The sequence below is a fragment of the Lagenorhynchus albirostris genome, chromosome 1, assembly GCF_949774975.1.
Source record: "Lagenorhynchus albirostris chromosome 1, mLagAlb1.1, whole genome shotgun sequence".
NCBI lineage: Eukaryota > Metazoa > Chordata > Mammalia > Artiodactyla > Delphinidae > Lagenorhynchus > Lagenorhynchus albirostris.
Genome location: NC_083095.1, coordinates 168,708,530 through 168,729,989, shown reverse-complemented (window position 1 = coordinate 168,729,989; position 21,460 = coordinate 168,708,530). Strand labels below are relative to the sequence as shown.

The window sequence follows — 21,460 nt, the reverse complement described above, 5'->3', positions numbered from 1 at the left end:
CCACCTAGTATACTGAGAATAATCAATTTCCCTCTCTGCCAGCCCATTTGAAAAGAAAGTCATCTGTTCCCTTTGAAGAAAAACGACCTTAGTATCTAGAGGAAAAGGTGTGGGCTTTATGAGGATTATCTTTTCTTACACTTCATAAATTGTGCAGAATCAGGCAAGCCACAGTTCCGTTTAGTCGGATCACAGCAGGAATCTGTTTTTCCTGGAGGTCAGCTGTGTCAGTCCCCCTCCCCTTTGCTCCCTCGGGTCTGACACAAGGAGAGGTCGGAGAGTTCAGTAGTCTTTGAATTCTCTGCTCTTCAGAATTCCTTGAACCTGTGTGACCTTCCTCTAGTGCAGGCCTTTGCTACTCGTCCCAAAACTAAATTCTAGTTTTTCTTTCTAATGTCAACTGAAAAAATATGCACAACCTAAAAATCACGAATTATGTTTTATTGGAGGCATTACTGAAGACTATAGCCTGGGAGACAGCTTCTCAGCTCTGAGGGACTGTTCCAAACAGGAGCCAGGATAGAGAGGAGTTTTTGCTGAAAAAAAAAAAGAGGTAGTCACACATCAAAAGATTACTGCTAATCACACACACTGAAAAACAACAGACATCTCGAGTTGATGAATTCAGTGCTTCTGTGTATAGGAAGATGCAAGAGTCTGGGCTCATTGAAAGTATTCCTTAGATATGCATCTTAACTATCTAGGGCCAGTCTCCTGGTTTTCTCCTTCCTGAATCCCCTCAGGATGCATCATGGGGGCAGCTGCAGTGGCTGGTGGCTTGATGATGGGGAAGCATTGTGGTCCACGCTAAGGCCTCTCGCTGAGAGAGTTTGGCCGGGGCCCCGGGGTACTCGAGGGAACCTGGCTTTCTCCGATCCCCTCTTCCCTTTTCTCTTTCTTCCAGGGAGAAGGGGACGGAGACCTTCAGAGCCTCCGTGGTGCTTCCCAGCAAGGACAAGGCTGCCTTCCTCCTGAATTACGAGGAGCTCCTGCAGCGGCGGCTGGGGAAGTACGAGCACGTGGTCAGCGTACGGCCCCAGCAGCTGGTGGGGCGGCTGACGGTGGAGGTGACCATTCTGGAGAGGTCGGGCATCGCGGCGCTGGAGGTGCTGGGGCTCCAGAACAGCCGTCGCCAGGGCGGCGGGCGGGGGCAAGGTGAGCGGTGCTGGCCGGATGCACTCAGGTGTCGTGTGCTGACTCCAAGCTGGGCGCTGGCATTAAACCAGATGGCACCCCTGCAGCACGGGCCCCAAGGGGAGGGGGAATCTGAAGGACAGCAGCAAAACAAAGACAGTGCCCTGTACCTTTGTTTTTTAAGCCAGGCTCTATCAGGAGATTTAAATGTTCAAATCATTTGACACTGTCGTATCACTCCTGGGAATCTAACCTCGGTGAGACATCTAGAATATCGGTACTGTTACATGTACAAACCCGTTTGATAATATTTGTAGTAGCAAAAACGTTCCTTCATCCTAAGTATTCAACCACACAGACGTGATTAGTAAAATAGTGTTACAAAAACAATTCAGCACGTGATAGAGAAAAAAGAGACACAGTTGTACATACACTTTAATGTTAAATATGTTAACTGTGAAGCTGACAAAAGACCAGGAAGTTATATAAAATAATCATTTTATACTAGGGGTAAGGGAGTATGTGGTCATTTTCTAATACTCTGTTTTTATTATTTTATTTTTCAATACTCTGTTTTTAAAGCAAACTTTTGACATTCACGTAAACATCTAAATAATGTGCTATATCTTTCTAAATTTAAATAATGAAAAATATGTACTGCCAGTTTGACTTAAGACACAGACATTTTTTCTTCATTAGTAAGATTGCTCAATTTGCTTTTTTCTCAAATTTTAATTTTTTAAATAGCACTCTGTTGAAATGATAATGAAAAATTCAATCTAATCTAATTTTAACCACTATATTAATTTCCACTAATAGTTTACATTAAATATTCACTTGCATTGTGCCTTATCCTAAGTATATCAGTAAGGCTTTATGTCAAATTGGTGACAGCATAGATGTGCCCCCAAATTCACCGGGGTTAGAATGACAAGATTTCGGACATCTGTGATGCTGAGATCAGGGAAGTGCTGAGTGCTGAGTGATCATGGAGTGTGCAGAATCTGAATTCAACCCCTGTGACTGCAAGGAGGGTCCAGAGTCTCCCAAGAAGGCTTCTCGTACAAGAATATTTAGGGATGAGGTTGGAAGGAGAGGAGAGAAATAACTTGACACGAGGAATAACAGAATGTCGTTATCTTACGTGATGCAAAAACAGTCAAGAGCCGGAGCTGGTATGTGGGACAGTGAACAGTACGGAACATAGGCGTTCTGCCCCCAGCACGCAGTTCAGTGAGTGACTCTGGACGTGACAGTATGGAACATATGTGTTCTGCCCCCAGCACGCAGTTCAGTGAGTGACTCTGGACGTGACAGTATGGAACATGTGTTCTGCCCCCAGCACGCAGTTCAGTGAGTGACTCTGGATGTGACAGTATGGAACGTACGTGTTCTGCCCCCAGCACGCAGTTCAGTGAGTGACTCTGGACGTGACAGTATGGAACATGTGTTCTGCCCCCAGCACGCAGTTCAGTGAGTGACTCTGGACGTGAGAAGTCATTCACCCTCAAAGACTGGAGTGTGGATTCAGGTCTATTATAAGTTGACTCCAGACAGTGGGCTGGCAGTCCATCCAGATCTCGTCAGAAAGTTACAGATATCATCAAGGGACCTGACATTCAGAAATGGCATGAGATACATGACACCATTCTTAGGTCCTCTAGGTCACTGTGTGTATGGTTAATGGATTTTCAATCAGTTATGAACTATGTCCTTGAAAAAAGCTGACCTGGGCCGTGTGAGACTCAGCTTACGCATCTGTAAACAGGGATAGTAACTGTCTCTTAGGGTCATTGGGAAGCTTTTGTGTACATGTGGTGCCGAGTAAGAGCTTAATCATCATAATTATTATCCCCTTCCATTTACTTTTTTTCTCTGCAAATCTTATCTCCCCTATTAGATCATAAGTGATTGTGAAGCAGGTCTTTGTCTGATTAACCTTTGTCTCCTTACAGTATTAAACAGCATGCGTTTTGAAGAGTAGATAGCTAATGAGGTGTCTGCAAAGTAGAGAAGAAAAGGAAGAAAAAAAAGGAAAAGAAAGAAAAAAGAAAAATACACACCTAATCTAATAAGAAAGAACATTTTAAAATTTCATTTCTCCCTATTCACAATTTAGTGGGAAATTTTCCCACGTGGGAAGTATGGTCGTCCTGCTGTAGGAATGAAATGGATGTGTGTCTTGCCAGGTTCAGAACCACTGTGACTTTTCAGAGGTGTCCGCGTTGTGGTGTGTGGGTTATGCTTGGAGGGGACAGGTCTGAATCCCGTTGTTAATCCTGTTACTGCTTATCTGCAGGGCCTGTGGGAATCTCAGAGGAATTTTTCCAGACCATTGACCTCTTGGGAATCTGTTTATTTTTAAGAAAATTGTTTTCCTGGCTCTTTGCACCAGAGTAGATATTTTGCCTTCCAGAGTGAGAGGTCTCACAGGCCATTACCCAGGCCAGGTGCAGTGGACCGGGGCCCTTTTGCCCCTCATTCCCATCCAGAGCTCAGCTGTTCCTCTTCCTGCAAAACGGCAGCCCCAGGAGCCAGAGGCATAGGATGTTGTGATTTTGTCTGGACGCTATTGCGTGTTTCCAGAAAGCATCCAGGATAGAGGTGCAGCTAGAATAGCACTTAGACCAGGATGTTGGCTGTGATCGTGTGAATGTGGACCAGAGCCAGCACATGCCTCTGATAGATCTGGCTGTCCTTAAGAGGTCAGATTTCTGGACTTCTCTGACCGCTGGACCCATTGACATCTTTATGGAAGCAATTCTAGATAAAGATGACTACGTGCTAGCTACTAGACTCGGCCCTTGCACACAAGATTATCTCCTTCAGCCTCTAGAACAGCCCTCTCTGGGAGCTTTTGTAAAATACTGAGGGTGTGAGTTCAAATTCCGAGTCTCTCCCTAGTTACGAAAAAAGAAAGAGAAAGGCTAAAAGCAGTGGAACCTACCTTTGCCTCAGTTTACTTGTCCGATGTATGGGGATTGGACCCACGGCTACTGAATCGTAAATGAATGGGCTTTTTCTCAATGTGAAAGCCAATTCGGTGAGATGTACTTTGGAAGCCAAAGCATTATACTTTCTGGATTATTAAAATAGTTAACTCACGTGCATGGTTCAAACTCTAAAAGGATACAAATTGGTATTCGGTACAAGACCAGACTCCCTCTCTCATCTGTCACCGTCCCTTCTCCTCCAGTAACTCCTCTAAAATATTTTTATGATTTGTGAGCTCAGTGGACCAGAGTATTTGAAATTAAGACTTTCCTGGAACATCCCTGGGTGTGTGATCTTCTCAAGTCATACACCAGGATAAATATTCCATCTATGTTTAAAGCTGGTTATTTCACTCTCTAGGTTAAAATCTCAAACTTCTTATGGCCCTATGGCACCAAAATTACTGCCCTTTCCATGCTTAAAAAAAAAAACTGGAGGGGGGCATAAAACTTTCATTTATGATCAGATCCCTGATGGCTAGGAGTAAAATAAAATGAGATAAACAAAATAAGAAATAAGGTACCTTGCCTGTTTTATCCCCTTTTGCTTTACATCAGTGATGCTCAAACCTGGCTATACCCTACAGGCACAGGAGAGGTTAAAAAAAAAAAAAAACAGATGACTGAGTCCTACCTGAAACACGTGAATTAGAATTTATCTGGGTGAGGCCTGGGTAGCTGTATTTTTGGGGTTTGATATTATTTGAATTTCTATGAGAAACAGATTTTTTATGAGCGCTTTTTAACATGCTTATTTATTTGTAAAGCTAAAGAACAATGTTGAAAAGTTTTTCTACCACTAAACAGATATGGTTCTGTGACTTTCATTGTTTACCGCTTATATTCTTTGCTTTTTGAAAAAGCAGTTTTTATTGAAGCTTAGTTTGCATATCATAACATTTTCTCATTTTAAGTCTATAATTCAGTGATTTTTAGTACATTTGCAGAGTTACGCAACATCAGCACAACCCAAGTTTAGAACATTCCTATCACCCCGAAAAGATATTTGTGCCTACTTGCAGTCACTCCCTGTTCCCACCTCAGCCCCAGGCAACCACCAATCTACCTCTGTCTCTATTTTCAGACAGCTGCATTTTTTTTTTTTTTTTTTTTTTGCGGTACGCGGGCCTCTCACTGCCGTGGCCTCTCCCGTTGCGGAGCACAGGTTCCGGATGCGCAGGCTCAGCGGCCGTGGCTCACGGGCCCAGCCGCTCCGCGGCATGTGGGATCCTCCCGGACCGGGGCACGAACCCGTGTCCCCTGCATCGGCAGGCGGACTCTCAACCACTGCACCACCAGGGAAGCCCTCAAGTCACTTTTGACTGCAGACTAGCCTGTGTTCTGCATATCCGTAGATGCACAATGAGGGGTTGGTTGAATCTGTTTAAAAATCTTATTTCTCTTTTTCTTTGCTTGGTCTGGTAACCCATGACTCTGCCTTTTGCTGTGAAGGCTCTCAGGATTGTAATCAAGGCACCTAGTGTGGTGCCTGGCATAGAATGGGTGCTCAGTGAATATTTGTTAAAAGAATTTAGGAATAAATGACTGTCGGCAGTGAAGATGCTGTTGGATTTTTAATACATTCCTGGCTTAAGTTGGTCAATTTTGTCAGCTCTTGGGTGTAGCTCTTATTCTGTTGTGAAGGAGGGATTAGGAGACAGAATTTGGTTCCAGAAGACTGGTTACAAGAATCTAGATCCCTCCCTTTTCCAGAATTGCCAGATAAAAGACAGGATGCTCCGTTACAGTTGAATTCCAGATAAACAGTATATCCTGTGCAGTATCTGAGACATACTTATCCTAAAAAAAATCATTTGTGGTTTATCTGAAATTCAGATGTAACCGGACATCCTGTCTTTTTATTTGCTAAATCTGGTGCTCTGCCCTATTAAAGGCTGCATTGTGACTAATGGCTCACCCCCAGCTCCGGTTCCCCACTGCTGTGTGTCTTTCCCCTGGATCCAGTCTCCAGTCTGCAGCTGGAAGGGCATGGCCCCTCTTGGCCTCTGTACATTTGCCAGGAAGCAATCTGGTTGTTATGTGAGGGTTTCCAGCATTGTTCAGTGCAGAAATTATTGAGGTATGAATCATTTGGCTCCGTAGTTGGATTTGGTTTTTTTTTTGGTTCTGTTTTTAATGCTGATAGGAGGACCCATGTTACTTGTGTTTGGATGTTGGCTCTAGTTGGGTCGGCGCTGGCTCTGAGCAGGGTGGCTCCGAGACACCGGGGAGGGTAGCCTTCTCTCTTTCACTTGGTACTGGTGACGCTCCTACTCTTCTCTGGGAGGCCTCACTCTGTTTCTTCCTTTCTCCTGCTGTCTTAGTTTGCTGTGCGAGGTGGGGTGTTGTCCGGGTGAATGGCACTGTCCACCACAAGTGTGGCTGCAACCAGAGGTGGATGCAGGTGACCTGTATCAACTAGAGCATCTGCCACGCCCACCAGCACACTTTCAAGGTGACCCTCTTGAAGGGCCCTTCCATTCATCTGCCCAAGTATGTGCCAATGTGCTGAGTCGTGTCCAGGTTAAATGTTCCGCAAGCGTACCTTGAGTCCTCACCACGTCCTTTGCTGAACGCCTGGCACCTGCAGACGTCCAAGGCATTGTCACTGCCCTTGAAGAGCTTAGAGTGGGCAGTTTTGAAAAATCAATACAAGTTTTTTTGTAACTGAAGTGTAGTTGATTTACAATGTCGTGTTAGTTTCAGGTGTACAGCACAGTGATTGTTATACATAAATATATATATATATTTTTTCTTTATCAGATTCTTTTCCCTTATAGGTTATTGCAAAATATTGAGTATAATTCCCTGTGCTATACAGTAGGTCCTTGTTGTTTATCTATTTTATATATAGTAGTGTGTGTATATTAACCCCAAACTCCTAATTTATCCCTTCCCGCCTTTCCCCTTTGGCAACCATAAGTTTGTTTTCTATGTCTGTGAGTCTATTTCTGTTTTGTAAATAAGTTCATTTAAAAATTAATAAAAGTTTTAAATTGTGGTAAAAAGCATATAACATTAAATTGACCATCCTAGTCGTTCTGAAGTGTACAGTTCAGTAGTGTTGAGTTTATTCAAAATTTCCAGAATGTCTTCATCTTCCCAAACTGCACCTCTATATCCATTTAACAACTCTCCCTTCTCCCACTGCCCCAGACCTTGGCAACCACCATTCTACTTTCTGTCTCTATGAGTTTAACAACTCTAGGGACCTCGTATAAGTAGAATCATACAGTACTTGTCTTTTTGTGACTGATTTATTTTACTTAGCATCATGTCTTCGGTGTTCCTCCATACTGTGGCACACAACAGGGTTTCCTTCCTTTTTATGGCTGACTGGTATTCCATTGTGCATATAGACCACATCTTGTTCATCCATCTATCTGTAGAAGGACACTTGGGTTGCTTCCCCTTCTTGGCTATTGTGAATAGTATTGCTATGAACATGGCGTGTAGGGTCTTTGAGATCCTGCTTTCACTTCTATTGGGTATATGCCCCAGAGTGGAATTGCTGGATCACGTGGCAGTTCTACTTCTAAGTTTTTGAGGAACCACCATACCGTTTTCTGCAGCGTTATACCATTTTATATTCCCGCCAACAGTGCACAGGGGTTCCAGTTTTTCCACACCCTTGACAACATTTGCTATTTTCTGGTGGGTTTTTTTGGTTTCTTTTTTGTGTGTGTGTGTGTGTGTGTGTTTTATTTGGTAGTAGCCATCCTAATGGGTAAGAAGAATTGGCAGTTTTGAATAGTAGTATAAGGACACCCTCTGTAAGGTTGCATCTATAAAATGCCACCCAGGTTTTCTCAGTGATTGGGCCGTGTTCTGCCTGAGTGCCAGAGGACAACGTAGAAGAATTTACCAGAAACCTCTTAGTCTTATATTCCTTTGCTGTCCTAGCACTGCTTTTGCTGGGCCTTCATTTGGTCCAGTTTCAGGCACTTAGAGCAGCTAATGTTGGAGGTCATCAATGGACACAAAATGGTATCAGGAAGGGGTAATTCATGTTTTTAGGGGTTATCTGCATTTAGAATGTATGAGGTAGCTCTACTTGTTTTCATGCATAGTTTCTCTGGGCAAGTCATTCAAACAGGGAAACCTGAGACTCAGTAATGTATCGTTTTGGGGAAAGAAAGAGCTTTGAGTAAGGAGTGAAGTAGTAAGCTAATTGGCTAAGAAATCTGGGCAAACACCGCTTACCTATACAGTGATGGAGTTGAATTTGAATGCCTTCAGCTGTAAATTTGCATTATCATTCTATGCTGTATGTTGTCATATCTATATGACGCTATTTTCAAAAGGATTTAAAATACCAACTATCAATATAGAGGAGAAAGCCCCCTTCCAATAAGAAAACTGCATGTAATAGGGGACTTACAATAGTATTTAAATTCTTTTCCGTCTTCATTGCCTCAACTTTACCACTTTGTTTTTCCCCGAGACCTATCCAATATAGGTACCGTTGACATACATTATGTTAGTTTCAGGTGTACAACAAAATGATTTATTTGTATCTAATGCAAAATGATGACCACAGTAAACCTAGCGACATTCCTCACCATACGTGGTTACAGAATTGTTTTCCTTATGATGAGAACTTTTAAGATCAACTCCCTTAGCACCTCTTAAATGTGCAACACAGTATTATTAACCATAGTCGCCATGCCATAATTACACCCCCATCACTTTTTCTTTTAATACTCTGCCAGTTTGCTTGAATGTTGTCTTTATCGTGACCATTGAAGGGTAGTTGGCCAATTATTCACATGTTTTTGACTTGCCCTTTATTGAAGAAATCTCCCCACTGGAGCCCAGGTGAGAAAATTACATAAGCAAGTATAGACAGTTTAGCCTCTTTTCCAAGGGGAAATGAGTAGACAGTGTTTGTTTGGAAATCCTTTTATAAATCACCAGGTGTTAGCTGTTTTTCTCCGACAGTTGGCAAACCCAAGGCCCACAGGAAACAGAGGCCAGGAAATCCCCCATCAGTTGACCCAAAGAGGTGTGGCTTTCAGCTGATGACTTTGACTGTGGTTCTTTGCTCCTAAATCTTTTCACCTTTAGACACTGTACATAGCAGTCAGCTTCCCTTTTCCCCCAGGTGGTTGTCTAGGAGGGGAGTGTTTATTTGTGAATAACATCCCTGTTCTCTTCATGCTTTATGCAAAATAGATGACGTGCCTTGTCGTTACAAGATAGAATCAATGGGAAAAATAGGAATATTTAATGGCACTTGTATGCATGGCTCTTAACTTTATGGGGGCTCCTTGAAGAATCTGGTGAAAGCTACGGACATCTCTCCAGAAAAAAATACACATGTACACTTTCTTTTTTGAAAAAAATATTTAATTTATTTATTTGGTTGTGCTGGGTCTTAGTTGCGACAGGTGGGCTCCTTAGTTGTGGCATGCGAACTCTTAGTTGTGGCATGCATGTGAGATGTAGTTCCCTGACTAGGGATCGAACCTGGGCCCCCTGCATTGGGAGCACGGAGTCTTAACCGCTGCGCCACCAGGGAAGTCCCTACATGTACACTTTCATGCCAAATTCTGTATATAATTTCAGGGAGCTCTTGGGAAGCTACTAATTCCATTATACTTTATAAAGATCATTCTCTGTATCAACATTCTTGAATTCCCTGTTAAGAATGTTCATTATGATGTGCCTTTTTTCCTCTAAATAATGATTATTTGTTTTTACTAAGCTCTTAGTGGTGTAGAGAAACCTGTTATGGGAAAATGTAAACTGTGTTACCAAAGAGTTTTTTTTCCCTCATGAGTTGCCTTTCATCCTAGACAAAAAGAATAAGAAGGTACTTCTGAAGGGGGAGAGGCTGGGGCTATTACGTGTTGAGCATCTACCATGTGCCAGGCACCATCCTCACTTGCTTTTATATATGATGTCACTTAATTCTGACTGTGATTCTATGATGTGGATTTGCAAGATGTGGAACTGAGGCTCAGAGATATTAAGTCTGTCGTTTTGAGTCTCCCAAACTCTAGAGCCCACTTCCTTCGGTATTATGTGGGTTCTAAAATAACATGTATCTTCTTGTTCAAAAACATGGGGCTTTAGACAGGAAGAGGGCATCGTGGGGATGCTAATGACCTGAGAAGCAGGGAAGGGTGGGTGGGAAAAGGGCAGTCGGTGAATCTTCTCAAGGATGCTCTAGAGGCAGTCTTGTGCCCCCGAAGGTCATCTTACACAAGACCACTGATGCTTGGACTAAAACAGGGGGATGACATGAGAAGACACAGTTTCCTTCAATTCAGAGCAATCACCGAAGTTCACTGCTATCCCTGACCAAGTGGGCACGAAGGAGGGCAAACCAATAGGAGGAAAAAATATGTGGTTTCTCATTAGAAAAGTAGGTCAGATTCCCACTCTTGGTCTGCTCCCAACCTGTTGCCTTGCACTCTTCATTATGTTTAGGACACATCCCGTGATCGCTGAGGGCCCTGCTAATAAATTAGCTCATTGTACTTACGATTTTGTGGCGGTCCCCAGGATGAGCCCCAATTCACAGTCAGGAAAAGCTAAATAGTACTATTCTCCTTTGAGATTTTGGTCAGTAACTGTGGGCAGCCTATACTAATCTCATTGATTTTTTTCATTCTCTAATAAATTTTTTATTAAGATTTTTTCCTTCTCTAATAAAAAGAGGATTTTATTTTCTAGAGATACTACTCTGGAATTTTTCCCAGCAGACTTTTTTTTTTTTTGATAGGTAGTGGAAAATTCCTTGGGTCACATTGACTGTCTGGTACTTAGTGGGTGGAGGTCAGTCTCAGGAACCGGGCTTCTTGGTGAATAACCCAACTGGGAATCAACCCACTCTTTGGGCACATAAAATAAGCCTATTTAGAGGAATCTCATGAATTTTCATCGTGCACTAGCAAACATCAGAGGTCAGTAGGAAACAAAAATAATAATACACTATCCTTTCTCATGGCTTATATCAAAGAGCCTAGTCAATTAATTATGAAGAGAGAAATTATACTTTTTAATCCTCAGTACTTTCATTCCACCATGAATGGTATTAATTCAGGGTAATTGTAAAGACCATTTCAATGAGAGAGACTTGAAACATGAAAAAGTAGGTATGTCCTGACAGTGTCAAGAGAGTCAAATCTCATTCATGTAGAATTTTAAGGTTAGAGAGAATCTAGTGGCGCCCAATTACATATATCAAAGGCACATGACCACTGTCTTTGTGCAGGAACCAGAATCACCTGGAAGGATTGTGAAAATACAGATTCCTGGGTCCCACCTCCAGGGTTTCTGACTCAGAGTTTCTGGGATGAACCCAAGAATTTGTGTTTCTAGCAAGTTCCCAGGTGATACTGCTGCTGCTGGTCCAAAACTACGTGGTAGAGCTGGTCTGCATCACCCCTGCAGGTGATGAACCCATCCAGCGTTTGCTGGAACACTTCTAGTGAGATGAGCTGTGAAAGCTGCTTCTGCCAATAGGACATCTTTCTTAGAGCTTAGAGATGCGGCACGAAAGTGCTTCCTCGTAACTCTGTCCCTGGTCCTCTTTCTGCCAGCAGGAACTACAATGAATACACCTAATCCCCATATAAATGCCCACACAAACAGACTTACCCTAAGATAGAGGTTCATTTGGCAAATAATACTGTGTTCCATCCCAGGGATTGTTTGTTCAATCTATTGGACTATACAGCTTTCAATGAGTTTAATTTTTTTTTTAATTGGGCTATGCCCAGAATAAAGTGTATAAATCTTATGTGTGCAATTTAATGAATTTTTACCTATGTATATACCCAACCAATTACTTTCAGGTCAAGACGTAGAGTATTTTCAGCACCCCAAAAGGTCCTCTTATCCTCTTTCCCAGTCAGTATTCACCCCCAAGGGAACCGCTAGGCTCCTTCAATTGCCATGAGTGAGTTATGCCTGCTCTTGAGTTTTGTGTAAATGGAAACATAGTGAATACTTTCTTTTGTATCTTGTGTTTTCACTCAAAATGACTCTCAGATTCAACCGTGTTGCGAATAGCAGTAGTTCTTTCCTCTTCGTTGCAAGAAGTATCCCAAGTTTGACACGTTGTGTTGTTTTAGAATTCACTGGCCCTTCTATTTTTTGTACCCCTTTGTGGTTGATGATAATGTTAGCTAGTGTGACTGCCCACCATGAATCAGAATGATGCTAGGTACATCACATCACAACCATTTCAATAGTGTGTTTGGTAGACCATTCATCCATTTTATAGATGAGATAACCAGGGCTCAATAACCTGCCCAGAGCCTCAGAGATGATGAGAGGCAGACCCAGTATCAAATGCAGGTCCTTCTGACTCATTTGTGATCCTGAGTTCTTAGCTAATGTATTATCATACCTCTCACTCTTGGGGCTTTGCCAGTAATAACAATGAAAGATTGACTCCAGGGAACACAGGCTGGCACTTGTCAGCATGCCTTTGAGATTTTCACAGCTCCTTCTTCAGATGAGCAGATCTGTTGGAAGTATGTTCTCTTGTATACAATTGACTTTCTGTAAGAACAGACTTTCTGTTTGCTAGCTCTCTGGTCACTCCTGAAATCCCTGCCCTTGATAAGTACAAATAATAGAAGAGTCAGTTCTGCCTGGTGGTTCCTGTTAAGGTTACACCTAAATGGTCTCTAAATAATAATTGTCAGTTCTGTTGAAGGAAATGTCTAAGCTTCCTTTGACTTTTGTCTAATAAGCCCTTAGCAGAAAGAAGTTTATTTATTTATTTATTTTTTTTCGGTACGCGAGCCTCTCACTGTTGTGGCCTCTCCCGTTGCAGAGCACAGGCTCTGGACGCGCAGGCTCAGCGGCCATGGCTCACGGGCGCAGCCGCTCCGCGGCAGGTGGGATCTTCCCAGACCGGGGCACGAACCTGTGTCTCCTGCATCGGCAGGCGGACTCTCAACCACTGTGCCACCAGGGAAGCCCAAGAAGTTTATTCTTAAACACAAATTACCATGGACAAATTATGCCTCATTTCCTCTTTTATTTTGCTAATTAGGGATGGAAAATTGCTGGTCAGCTTACTCCATGGTATCAACTTGAATAGATTTAAAAAGAGAATCAGATGCTGTGCAGCAGTTTTAATCCGGGCTTTGATTCAGTATCTGGATAAAAAGTCCACATGCTGATGTTTACGAATTCCTCATTTTGTTTTCATATTCTTCATGATGCATGCAGATCTCAAAACTTTGGGTTTCTGTTGTTCGGTATATAGACATGGTGTATGGATATACAAAGGTGGGTAGTCCACGAAATAATTCTCTGTAGTGTGTCCTACGGAAGGAATGAAGGTTAGGAGTGAAACGAGATGCTCTTTGTCATCACTAATTTTTCTTAAATCACATAAAATTCATTTATCCTCTTTCTGGAATTCAATTTATATCCTAAGTTTCATGCTGGGGAAAGCTTTGGGAAATTTTTTCTTTAAAGAGTCATAAGTTTTCTGGACAAACAGTATGTTAGGGCAACCAAATGACTGATGGAGGAAAAGTGTTCCTTACTGAAGAATTCCATATGGAAGGAATGATAGAATTCGAAAGCAGCCTTCTGCGACTCTAATGAAATAGTGAACAGGCAGACATCATCAGTGATTGATAAAACTATTAAGGGAAAGACTGATGAGGAACTTTATCGTGGGTGATCAGAACCCACCATGAATCTTACTGCAACTAAAAGTAGCCAACTAGATATCGTGTACTTTCTGATGTGATAAAGTAGTAGGGACTCAGCATCACCAAGAAGTGTTCTTGTCCATGGCGCTGAAGCTGAGTGTAGCCTGTCTCTAGCTCTACCCACCAGAACACAGGAACTACAGGGGACTGAGCTGTGATTCTCAGTCTTAACTGAGCATTAGAATCCCACGGGGAATTTAAACATCCTGATGCCTCAACTGTGTCGCAGACCAATTAAATGAGCTCTTGGCCTGGGCATTGGTATGTTTTCTACTCCCCCAGATGCTACATTCAACCCAAAATTGGGGACCAGGACTTCAGAAGAGCAAGTTAAAGGACAGGACAAGTAAACAATCACAAAATACAGAATGTAAGAAACTCCATAGGACAAATAACCCGTGTTTTACAGCACTTATGTGTAGCGTTAGAAAAAAGGTGAAGAGGGGGGACACTAGTGGATTAAAAGAGATTTAAGAAACATAAACCAAATGTGATGTGGGGACTTTGTTATGATCCTGATTCAAACAAAGCAACTTCCAAGATAGGTTCTAGAGACTCAGGAAAATTTAAATACAAACTGAGTATAGGTTGATAATTAAGCACTGAGCATTAATTTTGTTACTTGTGCCAGTGGTTTTGTGGTTACACTAAAAGTGTTCTTGTAGTTAGAGATATATACTGAAGTATTCATGGATGAAGTATGAGGGCTCAGATTTGTTTTAAAATTCTAGGAAACAATTGTGAGAGGATACATAAAAACAGATGCAAAAGATTGGTAAAAGGTTGATAATTGTTAAAGTCAGGTGATGGGTACATGGGAGTTCATTTTACTGTTCTGTCTACTTTTGCGTATTTTAAAAATTCTTATAAGAAAAGATTTAAAAGGAGGCATAGAAGTGAAATATATGCTAACATACCTGGTGCATTGTGATATGTTATCTGTACAAAGTTTTGGGAGTTCATATGAAACATAAACCTGCACTAAAATAAAGTCTAACCCTTTGTGTCCATGCAAAATAGATCTTGTTTCTTTTCAGAAAAAATTTATGTATTCAGTTATTAATTATCTTTATATCTTGCTTACAGATGATTCTGGGCCACCTCCTTCTACTGTTATCAACCAAAACGAAACTTTTGCCAAAGTCGTTTTTAAACCTACTGTGGTCCAACAAGCCAAGATTGCCCAGAATGGCATTTTGGGAGATTTCATCATTAGATATGATGTTAATAGGGAACAGAGCATTGGGGACATCCAGGTAATGGGTTCGTTGTTGCTGTTTCATGTTAGTTGCTTGATACTCTTAGTTACACCCAGAACTCGGGATTTCAATACTTACCTATGGGAGAGAGAACTTCCAGTTCTTAGGAAATCTGTTTTAACCCCAAATATGTCTCCAAGAAGACCAGCAGTGTTCCCTTGCTGGAGGCTGCGGCTGTTTCCTGAGTCAGTAATCTGGAAACGAATGAAACCTATAATTTTCCCTGCGGTGTTTTAGATGAAGTTAGAACTTAGTTCATCTTTAATTTTAACTTAGAGAGACTGGCCCATGGCTCCTTTTTCTTAGGTTATGTTGCTCCAAAGACAGGGCGGGAATATCAAAATGTATTAATGTGCGTCCAGGATGTAAGCAGTCTTTATGTCTTAACATGAAAGGTGGTTAGGAAAAACCAGATAATGAAGGGAGCAGGATTCTCAAGTGACAAGGGTCAAGAAGGGATGGATAATTTAAATTGATTTAGTCAGTGTAGTCAATATACTTTTAAGGAATGACTTTATACAGATTAAATTAGCAATTAGTCAAAGATGTCACAAAGAAAGAAAACTACAGACCAATATCACTGATGAACATAGATGCAAAAATCCTCAACAGAATACTAGCAAACAATCCAACAGCACATTAAAAGGATCATACGGGCTTCCCTGGTGGCACAGTGGTTGAGAGTCCACCTGCCGATGCAGGGGTCACGGGTTCGTGCCTCGGTCTGGGAAGATCCCACATGCCGTGGAGCAGCTGGGCCCGTGGGCCATGGCCGCTGGGCCTGTGCACCCGGAGCCTATGCTCTGCAACGGGAGAGGCCAAGACAGTGAGAGGCCCGTGTACCGCAAAAAAAAAAAAATAAAATAAAAGGATCATACACCATGATCAACTGGGGTTTATCCCAGGAATGCAAGGATTCTTCAATATATGCAAATCAATCAATGTGATACACCATGTTAACAAATTCAAGGAGAAAAACCATATGGTCATTCAATAGATGCAGAGAAAGCTTTCAACAAAATTCAACATCCATTTATCATTAAAAAAACTCTCCAGAAAATGGGTATAGAGGGAACTTACCTCAACATAATAAACGCCATATATGACAAACCCACAGCCAACATTGTTCTCAATGGTGAAAAACTGAAACCATTTCCTCTAAGATCAGGAACAAGACAAGGTTGTCCACTCTCACCACTATTATTCAACATAGTTTTGGAAGTTTTAGCCACAGCAATCAGAGAAGAAAAAGAAATAAAAGGAATCCGAATTGGAAAAGAAGTAAAGCTGTAACTGTTTGCAGATGGCATGATACTATACATAGAGAATCTTAAAGATGCTACCAGAAAACTACTAGAGCTAATCCATGAATTTGGTCAAGTAGCAGGATACAAAATTAATGCACAGAAATCTCTTGCATTCCTATACACTAATGATGAAAAATCTGAAAGTGAAATTAAGGAAACACTCCCATTTACCAGTGGAACAAAAAGAATAAAATACCTAGGAATAAACCTACCTAAGGAGGCAAAAGACCTGTATGCAGAAAACTATAAGACACTGATGAAACAAATTAAAGATGATACAAACAGATAGAGAGCTATACCATGTTCTTGGATGGGAAGAATCAACATTGTGAAAATGACTATACTACCCAAAGCAATCTGCAGATACAATGCAATCCCTATCAAACTACCAATGGCATTTTTCACAGGACTAGAACAAAAAATTTCACAATTTGTATGGAAACACAAAAGACCCCGAATAGCCAATGCAATCTTGAGAAAGAAAAACAGAGCTGGAGGAATCAGGCTCCCTGACTTCAGACTGTACTACAAAGCTACAGTAATCAAGACAGTATGGTACTGGCACAAAAACAGAAAGATAGATCAATGGAACAGGATAGAAAGCCCAGAGATAAACCCACGCACATATGGTCACCTTATCTTTGATAAAGGAGGCAAGAATATACAATAGAGAAAAGACAGCCTCTTTAATAAGTGGTGCTGGGAAAACTGGACAGCTACATGTAAAAGAATGAAATTAGAACACTCCCTAACACCATACACAAAAATAAACTCAAAATGGATTAAAGACCTAAATGTAAGGCCAGACACTATAAAACTCTTAGAGGAAAACATACACAGAACACTCTATGACATAAATCACAGCAAGATCCTTTTTGACTCACCTCCTAGAAAAATGGAAATAAAAACAAAAATAAACAAATGGGACCTAATGAAACTTAAAAACTTTTGTACAACAAAGGAAACCATAAATAAGACCAAAAGACAACCCTCAGAATGGGAGAAAATATTTGCAAATGAAGCAACTGACAAAGGATTAATCTTCAAAATTTACAAGCAGCTCATGCAGCTCAATATCAAAAAAACAAACAACCCAATCCAAAAATGGGCAGAAGATCTAAATAGACATTTCTCCAAAGAAGATATACAGATTGCCAACAAACACATGAAAGGATGTTCAACATCACTAATCATTAGAGAAATGCAAATCAAAACTACAGTGAGGGATCACCTCACACCAGTCTGAATGGCCATCATCAAAAAATCTACAAACAACAAATGCTGGAGAGGGTGTGGAGAAAAGGGAACCCTCTTGCACTGTTGCTTGGAATGTAAATTGATACAGCCACTATGTAGAACAGTATGGAGGTTCCTTAAAAAACTAACAATAGAACTATCATAAGACCCAGCAATCCCACTACTGGGTATATATCCTGAGAAAATGATAATTCATAAAGAGTCATGTACCACAATGTTCATTGCAGCTCTATTTACAATAACCAGGACATGGAAGCAACCTAAGTGTCCATCAACAGATGAATGGATAAAGAAGATGTGGCACATATATACAATGGAATATTACCCATCCATAAAAAGAAACAAAATTGAGTTATTTGTTGTGAGGTGGATGGACCTAGAGTCTGTCATACAGAGTGAAGTAAGTCAGAAAGGGAAAAATACCATATGTTAACACATATATATGGAATCTAAAAAAAAAAATAATGAGGTTCTGAAGAACCTAGGGGCAGGACAGGAATAAAGACACAGACATAGAGAATGGACTTGAGGACACAGGGAGTGGGAAGGGTAAGCTGGGACGAAGTGAGAGAGTGGCATGGACATAGATACACTACCAAATGTAAAATAGATAGCTAGTGGGAAGCAGCCGCATAGCACAGGGAGATCAGCTCAGTGCTTTGTGACCACCTAGAGGGGTGGGATAGGGAGGGTGGGAGGGAGAAATGAGAGGGAGGAGATATGGGGATAAATGTGTATGTATAGCTGATTCACTTTGTTATAAAGCAGAAACACACCATTGTAAAGCAATTATACTCCCATAAAGATGTTTAAATAAATAAACAAATTAATTCATTAATTTGCAGTTAGTTGGAGGAATCAGGACCATGGATACTTTTGCTCTGGGTACGGAATCTGGCCCTAGACTCTGTTTCATGCTACCTTTGACTTTTATTAGAGATCGCATAGACTATCCATTTTGGTTTGTTTTCCTACCTAATCTGGGTACTACCATTTTTACATTCTTTTCCCTCCACCAGGTTCTAAATGGCTATTTTGTGCACTACTTTGCCCCCAAAGACCTTCCTCCGTTACCCAAGAATGTGGTGTTTGTGCTTGACAGCAGTGCCTCCATGGTGGGAACCAAACTGCGGCAGGTGAGTGAGTGCTTCCTGCCCGTTTTTTCCTCTCTCACATTTGCCTGGGACAGTGATGTTCTCAGTGAATAGAATTCAACTGATGACAAATGTCTGCTTTACCATTCAGCTGTTCCTGCCTGTGGGGAACCTTCCTGAACTGATTCAGTTAAGCCATGGGCATAAATTATCATTTCAGCCTGGGGGTTTTAGGAGAGCAGAGGGCTGTAGAAACACCTTGAAATAAAGGGGACTGGCAGGGTAGATAATGTGAATGAGATGGGAATTCGACGAGAAGGCCACTCAACAGCACCATGGTTGATGGAGTAATTCCTTTCAGTAGTGATGTCCTTTGAGAACAACGGAATAAAATCATTGGCAGCCCCCTTGGCCTGTGGTTAGAACCAAGGACTTGTATCTCAGTAATTCAGGACTAATATTCTCACAGTATTTTGGATGAATCTTAGAATTCCAGGGATGAGGGGACATTAAGGGGACCTGTAGTCTGTGCTGAAAAATTAAATTATCCCCAAAATACAACTATTTACATTTTTCACAAACCATAGGAAAAGGCTATTCCTTATCCTACTCTTGTATCATAAATATCAGAAATTTGCATTTATAGTATATTTCCAACTCACATAGTGGAAAACAGAACTTTTTCTGTACTGGTTGCCAGACCAACGAATATCTCTACATTCAACAAAGAACTAGGTCTCTTAGGTTTCTTTCTTAATTCATTATCTGTTTCTATCAATTAATGATAAATATGTGGTCTAATGAGTAAAATAGTATCTGAAACCTCTTAGGAACCCTCTGTCCCCCCTGTTTCCACCCCTAGGTGCCCCTCCACATAGAATTCAACCTGATCTTAGCTGATAAATTATTGCAAACATTTTCTGTTATTACTTTGTAGTTACTTTCACCATTTATATTTTTAAAAAGATGCAGTATTATATGTATATATAGACCTCACCATGCGGCTTGTGGGATCTTAGTTCCCCAACCAGGGACTGAACCCAGGTCCCTGGCATTGGAAGTGTGGCGTCCTAACCAGTGGACTGCCAGGGAATGCCCAGTATAATATATTGATCTTTTCTCCATGACGTCTGATTTTCCCCCACCCAAAAATAGTGAAAAATATATTCCAAAATGTGATACAAGGATTTGTTTTAACTCTTTTCTTTTGGAGGATAACCAAATATAATTTTTAACTTGAATAAGGGGAAGATAACCTCTCCTGTAAGCTAGATTTTCCTGGTTCTTCTGCATCACATTCTTGTACAGTCAGCCTGCTGACTCCTTCCTTTCTAATACTTTTTCTTCATTCAGCATCTCTGACCTTCCATCTGGGATTCCTTTTTTTTTTTTTTCTTTTTTTGCACCTGAAGAACATTCACTGGTATCTTTTTAATGGTGGATCTGCTGGTACAGACTTCTCAGTTTTTGCTTGTCTGAAATGATTTATTTCCCTCTCCCTCTTTAAGGATATTATTACTGGGGATGTCAGTTCTAGGTTGGCAGTGATTTTCTTTCAGCCCATTGAAGGTATATTCCATTGTCACCTGGGTTCCATTGTTGCTGTTGAAAAGTCCATAATAATTTAAACTGTCGTTCCTCTAAAGGTAATCTTTTATGGTCAACTGTCTTTAAGATTTTCCTCTTCATCTTTAGTTCTCTGTAGTTTTAAAATGATGGTTCTAGGTGTGTATTTCTTCTTATTTTTTTCTCCCTGAAGTTCCTAAGGCTTCATGAATTTGGGGATTCATGGGAAAGGCGTCAGCTGTCATCCATGAAATTGCTTCGACTCACTTTTCCTCCTGGGATTCCCATGTTAGATTTTTTTTCTCCATATTCTCTGTGTTTCCCATGATGTCTTCTGTATATTCCAAATTTTGCCTTTCCATGCTTCATTCCAGCCTGTCTTCCAGTTCACAGATTCTCCCTTCAGGTCTGATCTGCTGTTAAACTCACCCATTGAGTTATTTCAGGTATTGTGTTTTTTAGTTCTAGAATTTCCATTTGGTTCTTTTTCAGATTTGCTCTCTCACTTTTTAGAATGTTATGTACTAAGTTTTTAATACTTTTTTTATTTTCTCAAGCACAGTACACATAGCAATTTAAAGTCCACATCTGATAATTACAAACTCTAGAGCCACTTAAGAGCTGTTTTGACTGTCACTCATCTTTTCTCCAGTGTGACTGGTTATCTTCCATTGTGTGATGGACATTATATTGAAAATGTTTTGTAGAAATAGTTTGAGGCCTAGGATCAGGATCTATTCCTCTAGAGAGTTTTGAGTTATTTCTATCAGGTTCCTGGGGGAATAACAAACTGGGATCATTTTAGTCCATTTTCAGGGCTTGAGATTTTTATGGGCAGACCAGATGGCTCAGAGCTGGATTGCAGTCCTTTCAAAAGCTGGTTTATTTCTATCCTTGGAGGTCTCTGGACGTCAGCTCTTGGATGCTTAAGCTAAAAAGTGATCCCAGATGCTGAGCCCACCTCTTTACATTTTCATCTTCTCCCAGATATTTTTCTCACTATTTTATTAACTCTTTGATACTTTCAAGATTTAAAAATATATACATTTTGTTTAACTTTTCAGTTGTTCTTAGTGGGAAGGTTGAGTACAAATTGCATGTAGGTTTTACTTATGGGCATCATTTTCCAAAGTTTTATTCACATATAAGTGAAGCATTCTT

General features: G+C 41.0%; 1 protein-coding gene across 1 annotated transcript in view; it reads left to right on the top strand.

The window, feature by feature from the left end:
• ITIH5 (inter-alpha-trypsin inhibitor heavy chain 5) overlaps positions 1-21,460 on the top strand; it is a 74,427-nt gene that overhangs the window by 21,821 nt on the left and 31,146 nt on the right. Inside the window, exons 5-7 of the mRNA XM_060159939.1 lie at positions 905-1,155; positions 14,903-15,072; positions 18,659-18,775. Of these exons, the coding sequence (XP_060015922.1) occupies positions 905-1,155; positions 14,903-15,072; positions 18,659-18,775 (538 nt within the window). The remainder of the gene's footprint in view (positions 1-904; positions 1,156-14,902; positions 15,073-18,658; positions 18,776-21,460) is intronic.